Source organism: Chinchilla lanigera, unplaced genomic scaffold (assembly GCF_000276665.1).
Source record: "Chinchilla lanigera isolate Chin_1 unplaced genomic scaffold, ChiLan1.0 scaffold00081, whole genome shotgun sequence".
Classification (NCBI taxonomy): domain Eukaryota; kingdom Metazoa; phylum Chordata; class Mammalia; order Rodentia; family Chinchillidae; genus Chinchilla; species Chinchilla lanigera.
The window spans coordinates 96,746-121,541 of NW_004955482.1; the positions used below are offsets into that span (position 1 = coordinate 96,746).

General features: G+C 40.7%; 1 protein-coding gene across 1 annotated transcript in view; it reads right to left on the bottom strand.

Moving 5' to 3' along the window:
* Positions 1–5,330: 5,330 nt before the first annotated feature.
* The window catches only part of LOC102015958 (zinc finger protein 208-like), a 91,094-nt gene continuing 71,628 nt past the window's right edge, over positions 5,331–24,796 (bottom strand). Inside the window, 6 exon segments of the mRNA XM_005402935.2 lie at positions 5,331–6,545; positions 14,094–14,192; positions 14,436–14,562; positions 15,960–16,273; positions 16,789–17,075; positions 23,374–23,525. Of these exon segments, the coding sequence (XP_005402992.2) occupies positions 5,395–6,545; positions 14,094–14,192; positions 14,436–14,562; positions 15,960–16,273; positions 16,789–17,075; positions 23,374–23,525 (2,130 nt within the window). The 3' untranslated portion in view covers positions 5,331–5,394.

Sequence of the window (24,796 nt, forward strand, 5' to 3'; positions counted from 1 at the left end):
ATGGATAATTACAGAAAGAACTCGAGGGGTTTTTTTTTTTTGTCTGTTTCTTTTCAGAAAGGATCTCACTACGTAGTTCAGGCTGGCTTTGAACTCACTATGTAGTCCAAGCTGGCCTCAAACTTGAGGTGACACTCTAGCCTCAGCCTCTGAAGGCTAGGATTACAAGTGTGGCTTTGACTTTTAAATTACATACTGTTCTGTGCAGCCTCTTGAAGTCTGTAGTATCCAGCCTGCGAAGTTAACCGTCCTATTGTGCAGCACATCCATGCTGTGTATGCTGTCTACATATTAGTCACTTAGCCTTCTTGGTCACTAGATTGACTGTCTTGGCATGCTGTGCTTCTATTCAGGTAACACAGGTTTTACATAGTGATGGCCAAAAAGCACAAAAATAGTAATAGTGGTGATTTTGTTACAGCACATTATTAAAAAATTTTTCCACTTGTGGCATAATGTTGACAATCCAGAAGTTTCAGATCTCAGATTTTAAGGTTACAGATGCTCACCTTCTGTATATATTACTTGGCACTATCTACAGTTTCAGGCATCCACTGGTCACCTTGGAATGTATCCTCCAAAGATGAGAGGGAACTACTGTACACTTTTGGGGACAGTCAAGGAATTTGTCCAAAGCTGAACTATTTATAACCTTTAACCTAGAAAAACTTTACTGAACATTTATGAAAGAACTCTTTATGCAAGCACTTATACACTATTCATCTCAGTTTCACACTAGGGAAAAATTGGAAAATTCCTAAATTTCCACTAACAGCTAATTGGTTTCTTAAAATTATGAATGCAGTCATTAGAATGTGATTATATATGATTGATATCTGGAGACATGGGGGGTTGTCATTTGTTTTTGGTTTGGTTTTGCTTCTTAATACATGTTTGAAGTACATAAAATTTTACATTCACCTTAGGGAGAAGGCTCATGTACACAACACAGCTTTTTAAATCTTATCCACCTCCCTCCCTCTGCTTCTATCCCATTTCCCAATTTTCATTCTTGTTAATGTTATTAATCTTAGCTTATGTTCATGACATATGCTTACATTCATCCAGGTTATTAGATCCCTGTACATTACCATATCTTTATTCTATTTAGTTCCCCACCCTCTCTTCCCTTGCCCCCTAGACTCTTCCTATTTGCAAGAGTTTTGTCCCCTTGTTTCCTATCAATCCTTTATGATGCTCTTTGTACTCTGGCTCATTCAAATGAGAGATATTTAAGCTTGTGTGTCTAATTTACTTCACTCACCTAGGTGCATCCATTTTCCTACAAATGTCCCAAATTTGTCCTTAATGGCTAAGTAGTATTCCATTATATATATGCCACATTTTCTTTATCCACTAGTCCAGTGATGGAGATACAGGCAGCTTCCACGATTTACCTATTATAAATTGTGTTGCTGTGAACACTGGTATGCATGTATTACTGTAGTATATCTTTAGCTCTTTGGGGATGATACCTACCAATAGAAGGGAAATACCTGGGTGTTTCTTTTTGGCATTTTAACAGTACTGACATTTGAATTCAGTGCTGTACCATTCAGTTACAGTAGTACTCAACTTCAGTTCATGAACTGAACAATTCGGTTCACAAACAAGTGTTCCACAACATTTTGCTTCCTTCACAAATTCATCAGGTTTTAACACAACTGTGGCCATCTTCCGCAGAACTGTGGAACAAATTAAGTTCATGAACCGAGGTACTACTGCATTTTCAATGGGACCTGGGCTCTCTCTCAGGTGAGGAACTTTAGGGCTGTGAGCTAGCTTCACTCTGGAAATTGAGCCAAGGATGAGAACATTACTTACAGTGATTTCAGTTTGGTTTCTGCCTAGGTGTAGTGTCCTTACCTATATATGAAATAGCACTTTGAAAACCCACCCATCTATTTTATCTCTGGGACCACTGTGATTATCTGTTGCACAGAAATATGTGATTAAAATACTTCTTTAAAAATCAGATTTTATTGGTGCATTTTAGATATATTTAATGATCACATGCATTGTACCTGCTAACTTGATTTCTCCCCCATTCCTCTAAACTCCCTCAACCTCTTCTCCCCTCCCCATTTATAAAAGCTTTGCTTCCATGTTTTCCTTTTCACATTTTTTCTTTACTTTTTCCTTTCCTCTTCCCCTACCCGCTCCCTTGTTCCCCTCCCCATTTGAACATTTCTTCTATTTCACAATACCTATGATACATTTTCATCCTTATTTACAGTTTCAGTTGCTCACACCAAAAATGCGGTATTTACACGTGTGTCTGATTTATTTCACTTAGGAGTATGGACTCAAAGTGCATCCATTTTCCTAGAAATGTCTTGAGTATATCCTTCTTTATGGCAGAGTAGTAATTGTATAAAAGAAAGTCACATCTTCTTTATCCATTCTTCAGTTGATAGGCACTTGTGTTGTTTCCAAGATTTGGCTATTACAAACTGTGCCCCTAAAAATTATGGGTGTATCACTGTAGTATCATGCTTTTAATTCTTTTGGAAAGATACCCAGGAGGGGAATGGCTGGGTCAAATGGAAACTGTAGTCCTAGTTGTTTTTGTTTGTTTTTTTTTTTTTTTTTGAGGAGTCTCCACACTGATTTCCTCAGTGGTTGCACCAGTCTACATTCCCACCAACAGTGAAGAATTCCTTTTTTCCCACAACCCCACCCGCATTTGTTATTGGTTCCTTGATTACAGCCATTCTTTCCAGGGAGGGGATGGAATCTGTTGTTTTAATTTGCATCTCTTGAATGACCAGTGATGTTGAACATTTTTTCATATATTGATTTGCTGTTTGTATTTCTTCTGGGAAGTGTGTATTCATTTCAGATGCCCATTTTTTGATTGAGTCTTTAAGTTTGGGGGATCTGACTTTGGGGTGGCAATTAATATGTTCTCAGTAGTAATCCTTTTTCTGAGAAACACCTGGCAAACATTTTTCCCACCTTGTGGGTTCTCTCTTCACTGTGTTGATGGTTTCTCTTGCTGTGCAAAAGCTTTTTAATAAGATGGGTCTCAACTGTTGATTCTTTGAGAAAGTTTATGTGCAACCACGGTTTTGTTCATAAAGTCTTTGCCTACACCAATGTCTTCAAGAGTTTTACCTATTCTATCTTCCAGAAGATTTAATGTTTCTATTTTAACATAATTAAAACTCTTTAGTGCTCTATCCCTCTTTTCTTGTTCTGTGTCCTGCCTCTACCATGCCAAGATCCTATGCCATCATTGTCACTGAAACTGGGATTTTATTTCCTTTATAGAAGCTCCAAACATCATTTACAGCCTAAAGATCTTTTAAGGATGATGGTATGTGCATCACTAATGTGATTTCTACCTTCCTTGAAGAGAGTGTTTTATGACCTTTCCCAGGCTTGATTACAGTTGAGTATTTAAAAGATGTATTCCAGCACTGTAGAGGCTGAGGAAGGAGGATCTCAACTACAAACCTGTCCTGGGCAACTTAGTGAGACCCTGTCTCAAGAGCTAAAACAAAGGCTGAGAATGTAGCTGAGTGTGAAGGCCCAGGGTTCAATCCCCAATACCATCAAAATACAATCCATTATGATATTCCTATCTCCCTCTATAAATACTCAAATATTCAGATACCCACTCAGGGCTTTCAAATGTGTTCCCTATGGATGATGGAGGACACATCCCACTGAGTGGATAGGAGGATGGGGCTTGGATCTGGATAAAAAAAATGGATGGTACTTGGTATATCCTAAATAATACCAATTTGAATAACTTTTCATTTCTCCAATATTTTTGACAGCTTGGGGTAACCTGATTTCTACTCTGATAGAGACCACCCCCACCTTAGAGAAGTGAATCAGATACTGGATACCCAAATTTTTCATGGCATGTTTCTCATGAGTGTTTGAGATAGATTATATTTTTAAAAGATAAAGCAGCCTCTCCTAAACAGCTCTTATGTGTTTTGGGAAGCTTCACAAATGTGTACACAAAATTGGCATACATCCTGCAGGTTTGTGGAAATATAACACTTCCAGTAATGCATGTTTATCTACTACAGGATTGGGACAAATGCCACCTCACCCAGTAATTTATGAAATGAGGTATCTACCTAGTAACAGTTTCCACAGACATATTCTCAGTACACTCACTACAGTATCAGTGCTTAACAATTACCCCTAGTGATCCTGTAACTGTATAAAATTGCTTACTTTCTCAATCAAAGCAAACAATATGAGGGTTTGAGTTCTGCCAGCTGGGCAGCTGATAATGCCAGAACAGTTTTAAATATGTGCTTACAACTATTCTCATTGTAAAGGGGATAAAGAGTAAAACAGATTGGACATTTTCCTGTGGTACAGCTTACATTTATTTCAGACAGTCTACTGTCATGTTCAACATGTACATGGATTAGGGTAGCTTTAAATCCAAATCCTCTTGTGTCAAATACCTAAAAATATTTCCATGTTGGTATGTTTGAACAAAAAACCAGTTTTCACTGTTGTAAAAATTGTGGTAGTTAGTTACATTTTCACAATCACACCTGGTATGGAAGAAATCAGCAAGTACAAGGTTAGTACAACCCAAAAGATTTATTGCTAGCTTCCTTTTCTGAATTCACTTTAAAATTCCCACCCTTGGGGCTGGGGATTTTGCTCAGCAGTACAGTGCCTGCCTGCCAAGTGCAAGGTCGTGAGTTCAATTCTCAGTACAGGAAAAAAAATAAAAAAATAAAAATAAAAATAAAAAGTAAAATTCCCATCCTCCCAAGAAAAAAACATTTCCTACATTGGTTCTCTCCAGCAATCTTAGGTTTTTGTTACTCATCACAATATTTTTGTCCAGTATACTTCTCCCATGTAAATTTGACATTCTGCATGAAGTTACCCTACATTCACCTGGAGTTGCTTTCTCTCCTTCAAAAGTATTTAAAACTTTAATACTGCATAGTGGTCTTTCTCAAATTACTGTATCACTTTATGAATTTTCTGATAACCAAAGTACCCTTTTGTAATGTTTTTCCTTATCATAAAATTCTGTCCTGCTTGAGCTGACAGATACAGAATGAGGAATGATCTCTAAAAGCTTCCTCACATCTGTTGGATATGTACTCTTTCTTGGAAGGAGTTTACAAATGCAGAATGAAGGATATTACCAGATGAAAATTCTCAATACTGATTCTGTCTTATGTTGCAAAAAGAATGAACAGCTACTAATAGCTATCCCATATGTTCCTGAGGGTTTCTCCAGGATTAGTATATAAGATATGGGCCACATTTCTTCACATTCAACACATTCACATAAGACTTCTTTCCAGGAGTCTAAAGTGAAAGTAAGGCATTGCTTTTTTTTTTTTTTTTTTTTTTTCTATTTTAACTAATCCAAACACTCTTGGTTTTCAGACTGATTCACTGGTGTTCAATAAGAAATGAGTGGTAACTAAATGAATTTTCATATTCATAGGGGTTCTCTAGGGTATGTGTTCTCTGATGTTTAGCAAGATTTGAGCTCCAGCTAAAAGATTTGTTGCACACTGAACATACATAGGGCTTTTCTCCAGTGTGAGTTATCTTATGTAGAATGAGGGAAAAGCTTCTATTGAAGGCTTTGTCACATTCAGCACATGGGTAGCGTTTTTCTCCAGTATGAGTTTTCATGTGTTGAATAAGGGATGCATGCCAAGCGAACACTTTCCCACATTCATCACATTCATAGAGCTTTTCTCCAGCATGAATTCTCTGATGTTTAATAAGGAATGAGTGGCAACGGAAAGCCTTCCTACACTCATGACATTCATAGGGGGTTTTGGTTGTATGGATGCTCTGATGTCGAGTAAGGTGTGAAGAACGGCGAAATGCTTTCCCACACTCAATGCATTCATAAGGTTTCTCCCCAGTATGTGTAATCTGGTGGCGAATGAGTTCTGCACCACCGCTGAAGGCTTTCCCACATTTCCTACAGATATACTGTTTCTTTCCTATGTGAATTCTCTGATGTCGGGTGAGGTTAGAGGCACGGCTAAAGGCCTTTCCACACTCTGTACATTCATAAGGTTTTTCCCCAGTGTGTGTTCTCTGGTGTTCAATAAGAAAGGAAAGGTAACTGAATGTTTTATTACAGTCTTTACACTCATGAGGTTTCTTACCAGTATGTATCATCTGATGTTTCACAAGGTTTGAAATCTGGCTAAAGGTTTTGTTGCATTCCTTACATACATATGGCTTCTCTCCAGTATGAGTTCTCTGGTGTAATACAAGGGAAAAGCGCCGACTGAACATTTTTCCACATTCTTGGCATCCATAGGGCCTCTCTACTGCAGTCATGCTCATATGCTGAGTTAAAGCTTCTTGTTGAGACTTGCCTGATACCACTTGCCTGATACAACCTTGACTTCTTGGTAGTACCTCACTACCATCCTCAAATTGCCCGTTTCTTTTTAAGCTGGAACATATGCGGTGTTGGCTTACAATTCTTTCCATTATGAAATACTGGGATGAAATATCTTCATAAGTGATACTTTCTGGAGAAAGGTCTTTGATCTCACCATTTGATTCTAACACTGAAAAATAAAACAAAAAACAAAAAAAATCACTAATGTTTTTCTCTCTTTTTTCCCCCGCCGAGTTCAGATTGTCCTAGAACTCACTAAATAGCACAGACTGACCTCAAACTTACAAAGACGTGTGTGCACGTGTATGTGTGTGTTACTGGGGATTGAATCCAGGGCCTCATACTTTCTAAGAAAGTGTTCTACCACTGAGCTACATTTCAGCACTCTACTTTTTATCTTGAAACATGGTCTCACTACATTGCCCAACCTGGATTTCAACTTGTGATCCTCCTGCCTCAGCCTCCTCAGTAGAAGGGATTACAGGCATATACCACTGTGTTCAGCATACTACTCCCTTCTTAATGATGGAATTGAATTTTTTTTTAAATGTAGCAATGGCTTTCTTACCTGCCACTTATGACTGAAATTTCAGCAGTATGCCTAGTAATCAAGAAGAGATGTGAATACATAAGGGGAAAGAGTACATGTAAGTAACTAAAGGAGAAGAAACAGGTCAGGAAGATAATAATTGTGAAGAATATGCTGTTAATCTTCCTTGCCTCTATTTAAAGTATATTTGCTGCCATAATTCTCTGAAAATGGCAATTTTCATAATACTTTTAATAAGCTGCAAATATTTCTCAGGTCCCACAAAGATACTAAACTCTTTTAGCTTAGTGCTTTTTGAAACAGATTACAATAATCCATGCTAAATGGGAGGAAAAAAAGATTTCTCTGAAAAGTGCTATTCATGACACTCACTTTAACCCCACCCTCTGAACATAAGGTTTTTCCATTAAACACCTCTGATAGACAAGCATAAGCTGATTTTTCACAAGGAATTTTAGGAATTTCATCACAGATTTAATTAAAACATAATTTTATACTACAACTTTAATACCTTTCTTAGAAAACATGAAGTATTTAAGGATAAAAGGCTATGACATATAACAGTATTTTCAAATGTTTTAGGAAAACATCATAAACCAAATGATAAGGTAAATCCAGCAATGTGTTAATAGTATGAATAAAGGGGATGTGGATACTCTTTGTGCTATTTTCTGTGAGTTTAAAATTGTTTTTCAATAATACATTTAAAAATTCGTTTTTCTCAGCCAGGTGTGGTGATGAATGTTTGTAATCCCAGCATTCTGGGAGGCTGAAGCAGGAGTACTTCAAGTTCAAAACCAGCCCAGGCAATTTAACAACTTAAGAAGACCTTGTATCTAAAATTTTGTAAAATACAAAAAAAAAAAACCAGATACAGTTCATTAAAATGGTGCTGGGTTTAATCCCTAGATCTGCTAATTAATAAATTTTTCTGTAAAAGACACCAGCATGTTTTTTAGGGAAATGCTGTCTTTTATTATCACTCTCTAGTAGAACTGCCTTGCAAGCAATGTTCAAAGAAATTCTTCAGAGACATAAGAGTGTATAGATCACACATTTGGCAGCATTACAGAAGAAATAAAAATGAACACAAACCCTTCCTTAAATAAATACCACATAGATCAAAAATTGTTTTTGAGCCAAATGAAAATAAATACAGTACTTAGAGGAAAATATGTAGTGATGAATGCATATACTGTATTAGAAAAAAAGATCTAAAATTAATCATCTAGCTTCTGTTTTAGGAAACTAGGAAGAACAGCAAATTAAATCCAAAATAATAACAAGAAAGAAATAAAAAATACAGCAGAAATCAATTAAATCAAAAATAGGATACCAACAGAGAAAAATCTAGGAAATCAAACTGGTTCTTTAAAAAGACCAATGTAACTACCAAGCCTCTTCCTAGGCTAATTAAGAAAAAAAATGTCACAAATCACTGAGTCATCAGTGAAAAAGGAGACATCACTCCTGATTCCTGGACATTGAAAGGATAATGAAAAAATGCAAAGAGCAACTATATGCCCACAAATTTGATAACCAAGATGAAATGTACCAATTCCTTGAAAGGCACAAACTGCCAACACTCACAGAAGAAACAACCTGAATAGGCTTATATCAATTACAGAACTAAGTCAGTAATTAAAAACTTTCAAAACAGAAACCACCAGGTCTAAGTGGGTACACAATTTTCTGCTGTCTCTTTCAGATGGTAGAAGCAGACAGAATACTTCTAATGCATTTGATGAGGCCAACATTACCCTAATAACAAAACCAGACAAAGATAGTACAAGAAAACTACTGACCAATATCTCTCACAAACATAAATGTAAAAGTCCTTCAACAAAATACAGTCAGTCCTCAGTGCCCCTTAATTCTATACCCATAGCCTCAACCCAGTCACACACTGAAAATACTCAGGAGAAAACTACTGAACATTTGAAGACATTTTTCTTGTTATTATCCCTAAGCAATGCACAACAACAAATATATAGCATTCACATTTTACTAGGTATTATACTTAATCTAGAAATAAAGTATACAGGAGATTTACATGTATTATATGCAAATACTACATCATTTTATATAAAGGGTTAAGCATGTGCAGATTTTGGTATCTATAGGCATTTCTGGAACCAATCTTCTGGATTTGAAGGGACAACTGTATATGCAAATCATACCCAATAATGTACATAAAGAGAATTACACCTGAGGAACAAGTGGAGTTTGTCTTGGGTATGCAGGGCTGGTTCAGCATTTGAAAATCAATATAATCCACCGCATTAACAGGTCTTTAAAAAGTAACATTATGATACAACAGATACAGAAGACACATTTGCAAAATCCAACACCTAGTCATGATTTTTAAAATTTCAGCAAAATAGGAATGAAAAAGAACTTCATCAGCTTAAAAAATATGAAAAACTCTTTAGGTAATATAATTAATGGTAAGAAATTTGGAGCTTTCCTAAGTTTAGGGAACAGGAAAATTCCTAAGATTAGGAATAAGGAAGTATGTCCTCTTCACAACTGCTTTTCAACAAGATACTTAATGTAACAAAAAAGAGGAATACAGTTGTCCCCCAGTATCCATGAGGAACTGGTTCTAGGACAGTCAGGATACTAACATCCATGGATGCCCAATCCTTTACATAAAATGTACTATTTTAGAGGACGATTGTCAATGGCAGTAAGTTGTTGTGTGTGGACAAGGAGTACTTGGGAACTATACACTTTCTGTACAGTTTGTTCCAAACTTAAAGCTACTCCTCAAAATTAATGTTTACTAACTTACAACATCTCTCTGGGCATGGTGGTACAAACCTATAATCTCAGCTAATCCAGAGGATGAGGCAGGAGGATCACAGGTTCAAGGTCAATCCAAACAACTAAGACCCTATCTCAAAATTTTAAAACAAAAAACAAAAAGCTCACTGGCACAGCAGTTGCTTATCATTTTGCAAGGCCCAGGAAAGCAAAAGGAAGGGAGGGAAAGAAACCAAACCAAATCTAATTCATGCACTCCACCCTTCTGGGGTTGTATCTGGCAATGTGTTACAAACTTCTCCAGATAATTTTTTTTTTTTTTTGGTACCGGGAATCAAACTCACGACCTCAAGCTTGCCAGGTGCTGTGCCACTGAGCTAAATCCCCAGCTCCAGGTGGTTCTTTTACTGACTAAAATTGGAGGGCTGGGGAGTATTACCTAAGAAACAGGTATCTTGCAATGCTCAGAAGCACAGGGAATAGGAGAGGTGGAATGAATATAAAAACTCTTTCAAAAGTAGATTATTTAAGTGCAGATTGAAATATAAAAAGCATTGTAATACCCTTCTTCTGCTGTAGAATACGGTACTCATTTGACTAGTGATATTAGTTGGTTAGAGGGTGTACTGCTTTGTTTTGCTTTTCTGGTACTCAAAATTGAATATAAGGCCTTTACACAGAGCTACATTGGTTTTCCAACCATTTCTCCCTTTTTACTTTGAGACAAGGTCTTGCTAAGTCACTAAGTTGCCCACGCTGGCCCAGAAAATGTAATCCCCCAGCCTAAGCCTCCCAGAGTGCTGGGACTACAGGCATTTGCCAACACATCTGGCCATTGAGCAGATTTAGACTGATGCATCCCATGAACATCAAAACTTAACAAGTCTCAAACTGATACAATCTTAGCTCCTTGCTATAAACTGATTCATTCCTCTTTTCTTAGGAAATAATACCAAGAGAGTAATGTCAACCATAATTCCTCAACCTTCTTCATGTCTGCCATCTAGTCACTCACTAAATCCCTTCAACTCTACTTTCTTAATTTGTTACTAATCCATCTATCTCTCTCTACTACCCAGACATCGCCGTAATTCAGGTAATTACTAGATCTGGACTAGGTAATGGCACCAACTTTAAGTGGTAACCCTGTTTAAATGTAGTAGTTGCCTTAGTTAACTTCTCACTGCTCAGACAAAATACTTGACATCCAAAGTTAAGGGAGGAAAGGTTAATTTGGCTCACAGCTTGTAGAAGTTTCAGTCCATAGTCAGCTGGCTAATAGGCAGGATGGCATGACACAGAAGCATCCCAGAAGAGAAACACTTCATGGCAGACAGAAGGTAACAAAGCAAGTAAGCAGGAGGAGAAAACAAGCCTCTTTCTGTCCTTTATGTTGCATCCAGGATTAGTAGGGCCACACCAATCATTGGGCTGATTTAGTAGTCACTCACTCTTAATCTTAGCACCTTCACCCTAGCATTGCACCATGAATCAATCACATACTCTAGAATCAGCCACTTATGAAAAAGCCCCACCCATGGCTGCATGACACTTTGGGGAGGTATCTAAACTCAATCTGTAACATTCTGCCCCTGGACCCCCAAAATTCATGTATGTCCCTTTATGTAACAGGCATTTAGTGCACCTCGAAGAGCGCCAAAGTCCTCACAGTTTCAGCACTGCTGAAAAGTCCAAGTCCAAAGTCTCCTCTGAGATTTAAGGCAAACTTACCTGCAAGCCCCTGTATAAATGAAAAGAAAGTTAAATACTTCCAACATTCAAAGGCACAAGATAGACATTTTCATTCTAAAAGTTACAAACAGGGGGAATACAAAGGAATGGGACCAAAGCAAGTCCAAAATCCCACACAGCAAATATTAAGTGCTGTAGTTCCATATCCACCATCCAAGGCAATCTGCGGCAAGATGTGAACTCCAAAGCGGACTCCACCCCCATGGCCCTGCCAGTGGTTGCGGTTCCCATAGCTTCTCTTTTGGGCCAGCTCTGTTCCCTCCTTGCAGGTTTCCTCACACAATCCACACTCCTGCCTTCTCCATATTTCTGGGGTCTCCACTGCACTTCTGGCTTCACACTCATAGCATCACACACTGCCCTCTCAAGGGCACACTGCCTGGTCTCCCAGGCCTTCCTCTGAAATCTCGGTGGAAGCCTTCCACCCAGACTTCACAACTCTTGCATTGCATTCTGCATGCACCTAGAACCAGCACCACATGGATGATGCCAAGGTCTGCGTCAGCTAGAGCAGTAGCCAGGCTTCATTCTCTCTTGGCTGTAAGGGTCGAGTACCTAGACTGCTGAGCACTCTGAACCTAATCCCGAGGAACAAATTATCTAGGCCGCTGCTATTCTGAAACATGGTGCTCTGGGGCCCTCTTCTCAAAGCCAGTTCTTTCACCTTTGCAACTCCAAGGCTGCAGAGGCTGGAGTCCTGCTGGTTCTTGTGAACCAGATGGCTGGTTCAGGCCATCTTTTCTGTTGTCTTCTGAAATACTTGGCTTTTTCTTGCTGGTCTTTTCAGCAACCAATTTCTCTTCTATTCCATCTTTGCAGTCTGCAACCTTACTGGAGTTTCATTTCTGGCCAAACTCAAAATGTCTTACAGCATTCTGCTAGGCTCTTTCCTCTTGATTCTCAACATAAATCTGGCTAAAAGTTCCCAACAGTGGCTATGCCATTGCCTCAACATTAGACTGCCCTGAAATTTCTTCTGCAAGATTAATTAGTCTTCCACCCTTAATCTCAATCTCAGGCGAAGTCTCTGTACACAAGCAAAATGCAGACAAACTTTCTGCCAAGTTATAACACACATTTCTGGAATCTAACAGCCAATGTACTCCTTCTTCCTGAGCCTAGCCTGGGTTCAAAGTTGCCATGGTCCTGCCTCAGCCTCCCAGAGTGCTGGGATTGTGGGCATGTCTAATTTGAAATAAGTTTCCAAATAAGAACCCAACAAATAAATGAGGAAAATCCTTCAAGGTATACTACACAAAAGAGGACAGCAAAATGTTTCATAAAAGTATAAAGAGATGCCAACCTAACCAGGAGTCGGAGAAATTCAAATTTAAAACACAAGCTACCTCTGGGCAAGGTGGCACATACCTGTAATCTCAGCACTTGGTAGGCTGAGACAGGAGGATCACCATGAATTCAAGGCTACCTGGGATACTTAGTGAATTCAAGGACAGCCCGAACTACACAGTGAGACCCTGTCTCAAAAAGACAAAACAAAACAAAACAAAACCACAAGCTATCACATTATACCCTTCTAATACGTAAAATTATGATCCTTCATCATAAATTATGATGTGTAATAGTAAACATTTTACTGTTAATGGAAATACATATCAGGAAAAGTACTTTAGAAAACATTTTAGCATTATCTGTTAGAGGGTAAGAGGTGCCTTACCCTCTAAATCCAACAATTCCAGTCCTAGGTATATACCACTAAATCACTGACTACAGTATGTCACTTAAATCTTTGTATTAAAAGAAAGTCTTAGTCAGATGTGGTGGCACACACCTATAATCCCAGCACTCGGGAGGCTGAGGCAGGAGGACTGTTGTGAGTTCGAGGCCAGCCTGGATTACAAAGTGAGATCAAGGCCAGCTTGAACTGCATAGTGAGACTTTGTCTCAAAAAGACAAAAAAAAGAAAAAAGAAGAAAGTCTTCATCAGATCTAAATACAATTCAATAGTATTGGAAGACTATGTGAATAAATGAATAGCTACCCAAAGAATGAGCCAGGGGATGCAGGTCAATGGTAAAGTGCTTGCCTAGAATATGTGAGGCCCTGGGTTCAGTCCCCACTACCACTAAAAAGAAAGCTAAAGAATGAATTAATTTTTCCAAAATAATTAAATAGAACACTATCACTGATATTCATAAATATATGCACTAGGTATATATACTACAAACATACCAATTTGAAGGAAGGAGAAACTAACAAGAAAAGACAGATAACATGGGAGCAGGGAGACATAAAAGTACGTATCTATGTGTGAGAAGTAGGGAAAAGTATGAGAACTGGGCATAGTGAGACATGACATTGTTTCTTGTGGAGCTACAAACGGACTTCATAGTTTTTATATCTCTCCTATCTTTAAGTGAAAATTCCCAACTAGTATATTAAAAAGCATTGCTTTCTCATTGACTAGTTGGGTTGTCATTTTTAAAACTTCCTTACAAGCCAGGCATGGTGGCACACACCTACAATCCCCAGCACTCAAGAAGCTGAGGCAAGAAGATCACCAAGAGTTTGAGGCCAGCTTGGACTATACAGTGAATTTAAGGCCAGCTTGAACTACACAGCAATATCTTGTCTCAAAAAACCAAATTTTTGTAAAAAAAAACTTCCCCTACCAACCTCTAACTCACTCACCTGAAAAGATATCTCTGTTCTTTTCTCCTTTCCCCAGCCAGGGCTCTTTGCCTTGTTCCAATAAGGAAACGACATCTGGTTTAGAAATGGAAAGACCTGCTTACAGAAAATGAAGCAAATTCAAAATCAGTCCTTAAATTATGAGAAAAGAGATACCTTTAAAATAAATGCCAGATGGAAGTATTAAGAATGTCTGAACATTAGCTAAACTTACAACCCCCAATTTAAAACTAATTTTTAAAAAAATACCTCCCTGTGACTGTTCAACCAGACAATCAAAATTTCCAACAACCATCCTAAAGATCAAATGATATCTTAAAGGAGATGAGGAGGACGACTTACCCAATGAAACCAGATGGCCATAGTTCTCCAACATTACACATCTATACAAATCTCTCTGAGCAGGCTGGAGCCACTTCCACTCCTCTTGGGAGAAGTCTATGGCCACATCTCTGTATGTCACTGATCCCTGCAATGACACACAGATATGTGCACAAACAGTACCTGTGCCCCCAAAGTCCCTGGGAAAGAGTGAAATAAATCTCACTGTGGAGTGTAAGTGGTGACTGTGAAAGTTTGTAGAACTCTAAGTAATTATACAATTAAGAGACTTAACTTTTTTGTTCCATTAAAAGGGAGAAAAAAAACCAAGTGTTTTTTCCTGAAATGATTTACAGTTTTATTCAAGATTCACGATTATATATGTGAACAACATGGATTTCTCATTCTGGTTATAATTTTCTGTTCCATGAGTACTGCATTTAATAAACAATGTTTTCCTTAACATCAGCCTATTTTGGTATATGTGCTGCGAAGCAAGCACAGTATCAGCCCATTTTAATATGAGTTTAATAGCTGGCTGCACCCTTCAAATGGGACATGCACAATCAAATCTGTCAAGGTTACCCCAAAGAAACTTAGCTACTATGAAGTTCAGCAGAAATTGTATCAGTGTCATAGAACAAGGAAGGTAAGCAATAAAGTACACAGACCTCCAAAGGAAATACTTCCCGGGATAGAACCAGCTCTTTTCCACAGGATTAGGAAAATAGTAAGACCCTGCTTTGAAGCCTGGTTTTACACCACTTGCATGAATCATTCAGCCATAAGCCATGGGCAGGAATTAAAAACATCACAAACTAGTAGCAATTCCAGATGTATGACAGTTCTATTTTACAGTTTAAAAGACGATAAAAGGTTGTTCACTAATAAAGGTGTTTCCTAGGCTAAACATCTGCAGCAGAGGTTTAGCTGAATACCACAACAACACGCAGAAGCCTCTGGATTTGGAGACAAGACGAAAGATAGGCCAGGGAAGTGACTAAAACAGAGAAGTGATTTGTAATGGTCCATGTTGTTATGCCCACCTCTGTGAAGGTCAATCACCAGCATTTAGTCCCAGCCACAATGAAAGCATCACTGTTCCTAGCTACAGAAACTTACAGTCGTGTCTGCAAAATGGGTTCTGTGAGTTCAGGAGTTTTGTTCACAGCTGCATCCCCAAGACAGCATGCGCCGCCCATCAGAATCCTGGCAGGGGCCGCGGCCCCGGTGCTCCCGACTCGGAAGGTCCAGGACTGGACCCAGCATGCTCATCTCTAGCAAGGTCCAGGCGATGCTGGCACTGCCTTCCAGGAATCAGCGCCACTGACGCGGGTGCTTAAAGACGCGGGTGTTAAAGAACACGACACAGAAACGAGGGAACGGCGGCCGGGAGGGGCACACAGAGCAGTCCGGGCGGCCCTGGAAGGGGTAGGGTACCACAGCGTCTGGGCGGGGCGGGGGCACCAGCTAAGGAGAAGCGACCCGGGTCCCAACTGCTGACAAGCGTGGCACCCAGGAAAGGGAAAGAGGACACACACTTACCTGGGCCATGGCAGGAAAGAGGATGTGGAGCACGCAGGCCTGGTGCCTGCGCCGGTACGCCGTCACTTCCCGCCCGGCGCGGCAGGCCCTGTCCGCTGTCCGGCCTCTGGCGCGGGCCTGGGCGACGCGTTCGCTCCGCGCTCGGCTGGCTGGCGCAGGGAGGCACAAGGCGGCCACCCGCGGGTTTCTAGCGAAGGGAGAAGGGAGACCCAGTCCCCGCCTGCACCCTCGACTCTGCCCTGAAAACACCGCCGGGAGTCGCGTAATTTCGCCTTCCCAAACCACAGAGATGCAAACAACCAGGCCAAGGCGTCAACAACTACACTTCCCAAAGGCCACCATGGAGAGGGACAACGGAGCGTTTCTGCCCTACTTCTTCTCCCAGTGTGCCCCGTGCTCGCGGCCACAACGACCGGAAAAAAACAAGGGCGGACTCCGCCAACTAATTTCCTAGAGGACACCGGGGAGACCGGGAGTTTCCGCCTTTCCATAACTCCAAGGCCCCTGGCCACGGCCTCCAGACAACTACTTTTCCCAGAGACCAACGCGGCGAGGGTGGGGCGAGGAAGGGCGTTTGCGCCCTACTACAGCTCCCAGCGTGCTCCGCGGCCACAGGCACAAAGACAGGAAATAAAGCCTGCTTGATAACCTTCTCAGGACCACCCGCGGCTTGCTTGAGCTCCAGGAGGAACTACACTTCCCAGAATTGGCTGCAGACTCTGCACCTGGCTAACGCCCTCCGGCCTCTGAGACTGTACTTTAGTGTCTGGGAGATTCTTATGATGACATCACTTCCGGGCACTATCGTAGCCTGTCAAACACCCCCGACTTTCCAGGGTCGTAGATCTCCGATCTACGGGGTTCCGGATGTTCTCAGAGAACACAGCAGCAGACTGCCGTACGCTCCGCTTGTTCTTGCGGAAGCGCTGGTAAAGACGAGCCCAGCGAACTCTTTTCCTGGCAGCCAGGGAGGGATCCAGGACAGCCCCCTGACCCGGATGAGCTGAGTCTGCGTCGGCAGAAGGAAAGGAAAGGGTCCAACGTTGGACTCTGAGGGGTCGGGAAGGTTCTACGCCCTGAATCAAGTAACACCGGGCCAGGTTGAGGGTAAGGTGTCTAAAAAAGACGCAAGAGAAACACTACGCTGTAGAAAATGGAAAAAGAGGGACAAATTCATTAGCCCGGCAAAAAGACATGAGACACTAAGTAGAACTTTGTGAAGGAATTTGGATGTTGTTCAGTGAACAGTAAGTGGGAAGACGCGAGAATTTTGAGGAGAAAGGTGACGATATGCTTTCTAGAGCTTTCTGTTAAGGATAAATTAAAGGAGGAAAGTTTGAACTTGGAAGTCCGGGAGACAATGGGTGCATAAGCTGGAGACTTATCTAAACTGGTACAGCGGGAATAGGGCTATGGGAGCTGATTCAACAAGTAATTTAAAGGAGGAATCCAAACGGCCGAGTTATGAACTAGGTGTGGTAGCTGGAAGGAAGACCTAGGTTTTTTTGCTTGGATGGTGTGCTTCTAGAAGTTGATTCTTTAAAGTGTCTTCGACCACTGTGTCATCCACTCTTATGACTTCATTTTCCAGTCACACCACAGATGACTTGGCCAGATCTGCTGGCTAGTCACTTTTGTTTCATTAAAGTGATAAAACATAAAATTAGAAAAAAAAATATTTTGAAGACTTGTTAAGTAAGTGAATGTTTAATGAAAACTACTAGTACTGTCGAAACTATCATTAACCTATGATCTTGCCATAATTTCAATACATCCATTTCCCAAGTCTTTTCTTTACACATAATCAGCCTATTTATGAAAGTAATTCAAGTCCTAGTACTGTTTGACATACTTTAAGGGCTCTTACTTGATCTTAAATCAAAAATTCTTTTAAAAGACGGCATAACCTTACTTTCAATCTTTTCTTGAATTATTTTCCTGCTCTGATTAAGCCTCCTTTCTCCAAATGGCTTGAACCACAGGAACTTTGACTATGTTAATTTGCCCTGGTAAATAAACTGCTTATTCTGTCACACCATAACTTCATTAGTTCCTTTTAACTCATTTATCGCCGTGAGTTTGAGGCCAGTCTGGGATACATAGTGAATTCAAGGCCAACCTGAACTGCATGGTGAGACCATGTCTCAAAAGTCACATAAATAAAAAAAGGCTTGGGATGTAGCTCAGTGGTTGAATTGTTACCCTAGCATGTGTGAGATCTTGAGATATGTCTCCAGTACAAAAAAGTAGGCAAAGTTCTGCCAAGATGTAACAGAAATAAAAATCACAAATATTGATAAAAAAGCAGCATAACTAGAGATAGGAGATTCCAAAATTTCTAAGAAAATATAATTTGATGTCAGTAAATATATAAATTCCTTTTAAAAAGCAGCCTATCAAATCTTTAAGAATATAGATCAGGGATGTGAAGGTGATCTGGCTGCGACATCCATCACCCCATTGATCGCCAGGGTTGATTCAGCTGATCTGATTGGCTGGGTGGTTGTCCCCTTCCTCCTTCAATGCTCCCTGTGTGTGCACGCTCAGTTGAAGAGGACAACCACTCCCAATACAAGAGGACCATTCCTCGGTCAGGGGTATACAAGTAGCTGCACTCCCCTGCTAGAAAATCCAAACAAACTCTCAAGGTCCATTTGTAGGAGAATGTAGGGTAGTCAAGCTTCCAAGACTCCAGACACATCCAAATGAGGTGCTGCATGTGGCAGTCTGCCTTTCTTTAAAAAAAAAAAAATTTAAAAAAAGAATGTAGATCAGTGTGCAAAATTGTGTCATATACTCTTTTTTTTTGTGGTAAATTGTCAAACCTTTATTGGGTTTGGCACCTATGTTCTGACATACCTATGGTATATCAAGGTCTCTGAGCTGCTAGCCACCTCTTGCTGTTCCCATCTGGATGGCATGAGTTCGCAGGTATGATGCGTCCTTGTGATGTACTAACAGTGTTCACACAGTACACCTCAGTACAGTATATTAGAACCTGGAGTAAAACTAAATGTTTCAGGTATTGTTCCATGTTAATGCAAACATTTTTCTTAAGTTGGCTTTTTTAAAAAATGCATTTTCCAAATCAAACCTTGCATACCATATAACCCACGCTATATAAATCTGCATTAAAAGCAGTATAATGCCTGCAAGTGGGACTTAAATATGGTCAAGCCTGTCTAGTCCATCTTCTTTAGGGTTGTTAGGCTCTTTCACTATAGAAGAGGAATATGAGAGGTACACTAATACTGCATCTTTTAGGTCTTTAAGAGTAGCACTGATCTCAGCCCTCTCCCTCAAATGCAATATTGTTTTTTAACTTACTGTATGACCTGGGGAGTGACTTTCAGGGCCTCCTACATGACCTTCCCCATTATGGTGGCTCTTAACACAAACCAAAGATCCAGTATTGGGGTTAATCCAATTATCCAGAATGTCAATCCCAACTACACACTCAAAAACCAAGCAAATGGCCAACATGAGTCCATGGAACCACTGGACATAGAGGAAGATTTGTCTGTTTAGGACAGCATTCATAGCCAGTCTACAAGTCTTTGAAGCTCCTCAATCTTCCCCTTTATGAAGCATACAATCCACCTATTAAATGGCTATCAGTCTTTGACAAAGGACTGGAGGCATGAAGACTGGATGTACTTGCCATGGCACTTCCTCTTGGAGCCTAAACTACATCTTCAATGTTTTCTTGATCTGAGTATTAGCTCAAATTCAAGAATAAGACACTTTACTGTGGAAGCTGCTCTCAGTCCCTTGCTCTCCTGCTCATGGGCTTTTTTTTTTTTTTTTTGGTACAGAGTCTCACTATGTAGTTCAAGCTGGCCTTGCCCAAGCTGGCCTCCCACTTCAGCATCCCAAGTGTTGGAATTACAGGGGTGCAACCACACCCAGCACTCACCCATTCTTGCTTTTTTGTTTTTGAGGGGGGTGGTAGTGGGGATTAAACCCAGGACTGCCACACTGAACTACATCCCCAGCCCTTTATTTTTGAGACAGGATTTTATTAAGTTGCCAAAGCTGGGCTCATATTTGTGATCCTACCTCAACTTCCCAGAATGTTGGGATTACAAGCATGTATCACCATATCCAGCAGATTTTTTTGGTTATATATGCTTACAAGTATCTCTATTGCCTATCCTTCTTGCTCAGCCCTAAGGAAGTAATGATCTAACATCTCCATGACAGCCCTATGTATCAAACACCTTGACTGTTCTGCTGACCTTACTGCGCACTATAATCATTGCAAATTCCTGGCTTCTGCAGGGTAAGGGCCACCAGAGGGCCCCTCTTCCTTCATAGTTGTGAGGAGTGTGCACAACAGAAAAGATCTCTCATGAACTAGGCACGTAGCCATGGGTGACTCACCTGGTTTCCTGGGCAAACTGGATCATCTTTAAAGGCTTACCAAATCAGAGTTTTACATATAAGGCAAACTTTTTGGTAAAAGTTCAGAAAATAAATATTTCTGGTTCTGCAAGTTGTACAGTCTGTTACAACTGCTGGATCCTGCACTTATATTTTAGTAGCCAAAGACAACACAGAAGGTAAAAGTGCTTGGATATGTCCCAAGTAAAACTTCTGCTGGACACTAAAATTTGATTATATATAATTTTGACGTATCATGAAATATTCTTTGGACTTTTAAAATATTTTAAAATGTGAAAACTTTGGACCATAAAAAATAGTGCCTGAGTAGATTTTCATGGATCATGGCTGACCACACTCAGTTCTAAGCAGGATGACACTTGTGGTCCAGCTATTCAGGAGGCCGAGGCAGGAGGAACACCAGAAACCAGGAGTTCAGGGACACCCTGAGTAACACAGCAACATGCAACAACAACAAAAATATAACCCAGAAAACAAACATTGAGAGAAACTGTCAGGAACCCAATTTATTAATCACAACAGCACTGATGTTCTACTCAAAATACAGATAACTGTGAAGGAATTGTGGAAGTTCAAGGGTAGCATAGCAGGAGCCACAGGTATTTAGTTTTCCAGGTGTGAGGACAGGATGATGCCACTAGCCAGGCAGCTGCATCTGCTGCAGTCAGTTTGCCCTCCCACAGCAGCAACCTGGCCTCAACAACATGGTGTTTAGGCCCAAAGTCCCATTCCTCTGCCTCTGTGACAGAGACCTACTCACTACCCCCACTGTGTCCATATACACAAATACATCCAGGGATTAAATATCTGTGTGCTTGCTTGTAGGGAGTGGCTGAAGCTGGAAATTGGTCACATGTAGGGGCAAGGCAAAGTTGGTCCAAGAACAAAGAGCACCTGAGGCAATCAAGCTGCTTCATTCCAAAGAAACACCTTGCCTGAGACAATCCCAGCCATTAGTTGCTAGGCAACCCTGTGTCATGTGATACTTGGTCCAATGTATAAATAAAAGCCCCTATGGTGGTTGAGCAGCTCCTTTCCTCCCTAGGGCCAGAGAGAGAAAATAAATTTCAGAGGAGCCATAAAGAAAAAAAAAAAAAGGCTTAGAGGAAGACAAAAGGAAAAAGGTGAAGGAATGGAGCCAACAGAGTCTCAAAAACCACAGATGTATATAGAAATAATTGTATTCTTGGTTCCTACATTTACTTTACTTTTTAAGACCATCACAAAGGATTTGGTTTGGAGCACTATTGTAAAATCAAGCCCCAAGCAGGAAAAGGAGGGTGGCACAACACCCCCACCAATGGAGCTTAAACCCTCTAGCTCTGCTCAGTCAAATAAGGAAGAAACTATGGAAGACAAAAAGGGAAATTCTTTTGAACTGTGCATGGCTGGCTCAGAGCAGCATGGCCCACCAAGGGGAGGGGCGCAGACCAGGTGCTGGGAGGGCCCTGGTCTCTGGTCCTAGGCAGACATAGCTGGGATTTGCCAGCTAAGTCTGTGCATGCCCTTGCACCCTGCACAGCTGTGGCTGCTGGCCCATGCAGCCAACCACAAGCCTGGGCACCCAGGGCTGGGTAGGCTGGACATGACTGCAGTGCACCCCGGCTCTCCCCACCACCCACACGCATGCTTCTTGCACCCAAAGTTTGGCACTGGCAGCACCTGTGCTTGGAGTCCTGGCAGCAGCGGGACATCCAGCGGCCAGAGCAGGAGTGGCAACCGGCATGCTCAGCCAGCAGTGACAATGGCTGCACACATCCCAGTTCCCCTCCTCTGCCAACCAAGCCCATTCCCTTTTGGGCACCTCTACAGTACAGCATGCCTTGCAGCCAGCCACACCCATGACACTAGCAATGTGCACTCTGCTAAGAGCTGCAGGAGTGGCAGCAGCCCAGATCAAAGGAAGGAAAATCCAGAGAAAAAATTTGGCGTCCATGCCTACACAGGTGGCAACCACTTTGTCTCCTGGGGAGGGGGGCTTGGGCGATGGAGCCCATCCGACAATGAGGCAGGTGAATTGAGCCCCTGCCAGCAGGGCAGCTTGCCCAGCACTGAGGCAACAGAGGAGAAGCTGCAGGCAGGGGCAGGAGCCCAAATACAAAAAATAAATAAAGGCTATGATTCAGTTTATTCAAAACACTGCTCAAATCACCCCAGACTCTTGTATCACTCAATTGGTCATTCTTCCCTTAAAAAAAAATTAAAAATCTATAAATAAGGAAAGGGGATCCAAAGATTTTGCGTCTTCTGACACCTACTGGGTTCAAAAATGGAATTGATTATTTAAAGGAAAGACATTTGAAAGGGCTTTTAGGCATAAGTGTGGATGGCCTCCAGCTGTGGCAGCTGCAGGCCCACAGAGTGTGGGCAGTATTTCTCACCATAGCAGAGGTGCTAGGCTGGTGACCTGGAGGGATGCAGAGGCCATTCTGGATATTTCTCACCTTATGTCCTCCCCCATACACTACTCAGTCTAAGGGATCATGATGTATTACAACCCCAATAACTTTAACTGAGCCACAGGCAGCAATCCCAGCCTTTTTAGAACTTTGTTGAGTCACAGGTTTTGCCTCTAAGGGAATAAAGCCATTTTCTCTCTCTTGCAATTTGCACTAAAAAAACCCCAGATGGGTAAGGAAGTCCATGGAAGGTTTTCAGCATACTGACCCTGTTACTAAACTTCAAGTCCCCAGTAATCCCAGACAAGTTATATCTGTTAATGAAGCTGTACGTTTTAAAACCATAAAAAAAATTAAAACAAGCTGATGTTACCTATGGTCCTACAACTCCCTTTCCCTTGAGTTTTGCAGAGCTCCTAGGACAACAGATATAGCCCCAAATGATTGGAAAGGAACAGCTAAAGCATGTTTAAGTCCAGGAGATTATTTGTTGTGGAAAGGAAATTTCTTGAATTATGTAGACCAAGCCGCTCCCCATGCTGTTCACAACATAGCTATTACAAAAGATATACTAATCAGGGAAGGTGCCTTTGCTACCACAATCAATTTACCTTTGAATTACAAGTATATGAGCAAGGTAAAATCGCTGCCACAAGGGCCCAGAGGGAACTTCCTTCAAGGGATGAGATATCCCTTGATTTGACTTCCATTCATCAGAGCCCTGGTGAACCGTTTCAAAATCTTTTGACATGCTTATAGCAGGCTATTTAGAGAATTATAAGTGACACAGAAGCTAGCAAATTAATCATTCAACAACTGGCCTTTAAAAATGTAAATAAATGATGTAAAGAGGCTTTAAGAGCCCACAAAAAACTGCTACACTGTCTGAGACAATTTGAATTTGTGCAGATATTGGCCCCTCATGTGTACAAGGAGCTACTTTGGCAATGGCTCCCTCAAGGTGATTGATTTAAAATACTGTTTTTTTACTATCCCTCTCCATCCTCAAAAGACATTTTGCCTTTAACTGAAAAAAAAGTATTTCCTAAGATTTACATAAATGGGTATTTTCAAAGATTACTTAAAAGAACATATTTCCCATAAATGGAAACCTTGCTCCTTCTCAAGAAATTGATTATAATTCAGTGATAACTTTGCTCTTTTAGAGTTATAGTCAAAAAATTCCTCATTTTAGATTATATAGCTAATAAAACTGTCTCCTTTTAATTACACTCTTCTTAACATCATATACAAGATATGCTAGTGATTCTGAAAGTTTTTGTAAGTCTTTGGTGTTCTCTTGACTCCTATAAAGGTTGACTGCCTGTTTTATTTCCTTTTTTACAAATATGTATAAGGTTTAAAATATGATTGGAAAACACTGATGGTTAAACAGTCTCTTAACTTTAGCATTCCATTAAAATAATGACAGGCCCAGTGGTGGCCTCCAAAAGGGTACAAACTATGACACGTTTTTCATATTTGGGTCACCTTATACAACAAAGACATTATGCCCCAAACTGTTCAGATCAGCCCTGATTTTCAAATTTTACGTGGTAGAATTAATTGGCCTTGCCAAGCTCTTAAGCAAGTAACTCATGATTTAGGTCCTCTCTTTGACATTCACAAGGGGGATCTGGCTCCTACCTCTTCAAGAGCATTTACACCCAAGGCCAAAGCTGCCCTAGATAAACTTAATCTGGCTTTCTCTAGAGTTCCACTTTCTAGAATAGACACATCTTTGCCAATGTTTTAATTATTTTCCCAACTCAGTGTATGCCCATTGGGGTCCTTTGCAGACTCAGGGTCCTTTACAGTGGCTACATATTCCACATGCTTCACATGAAACTATTACTCCCTTTCATGGTGCCATGGCAGAACTGCTCACATACAGGCAAACACATGTTGTTCAGTACTTTGGTTGTGAGGTGCAAATTTTTATTGTTCCCTTTTCTTCAGGTCAACAATGATTATGGCAATTTTTTTTAATTTTAAAGAGTAAAAGAAGGATAACATAATAATAGGGGGGACTTA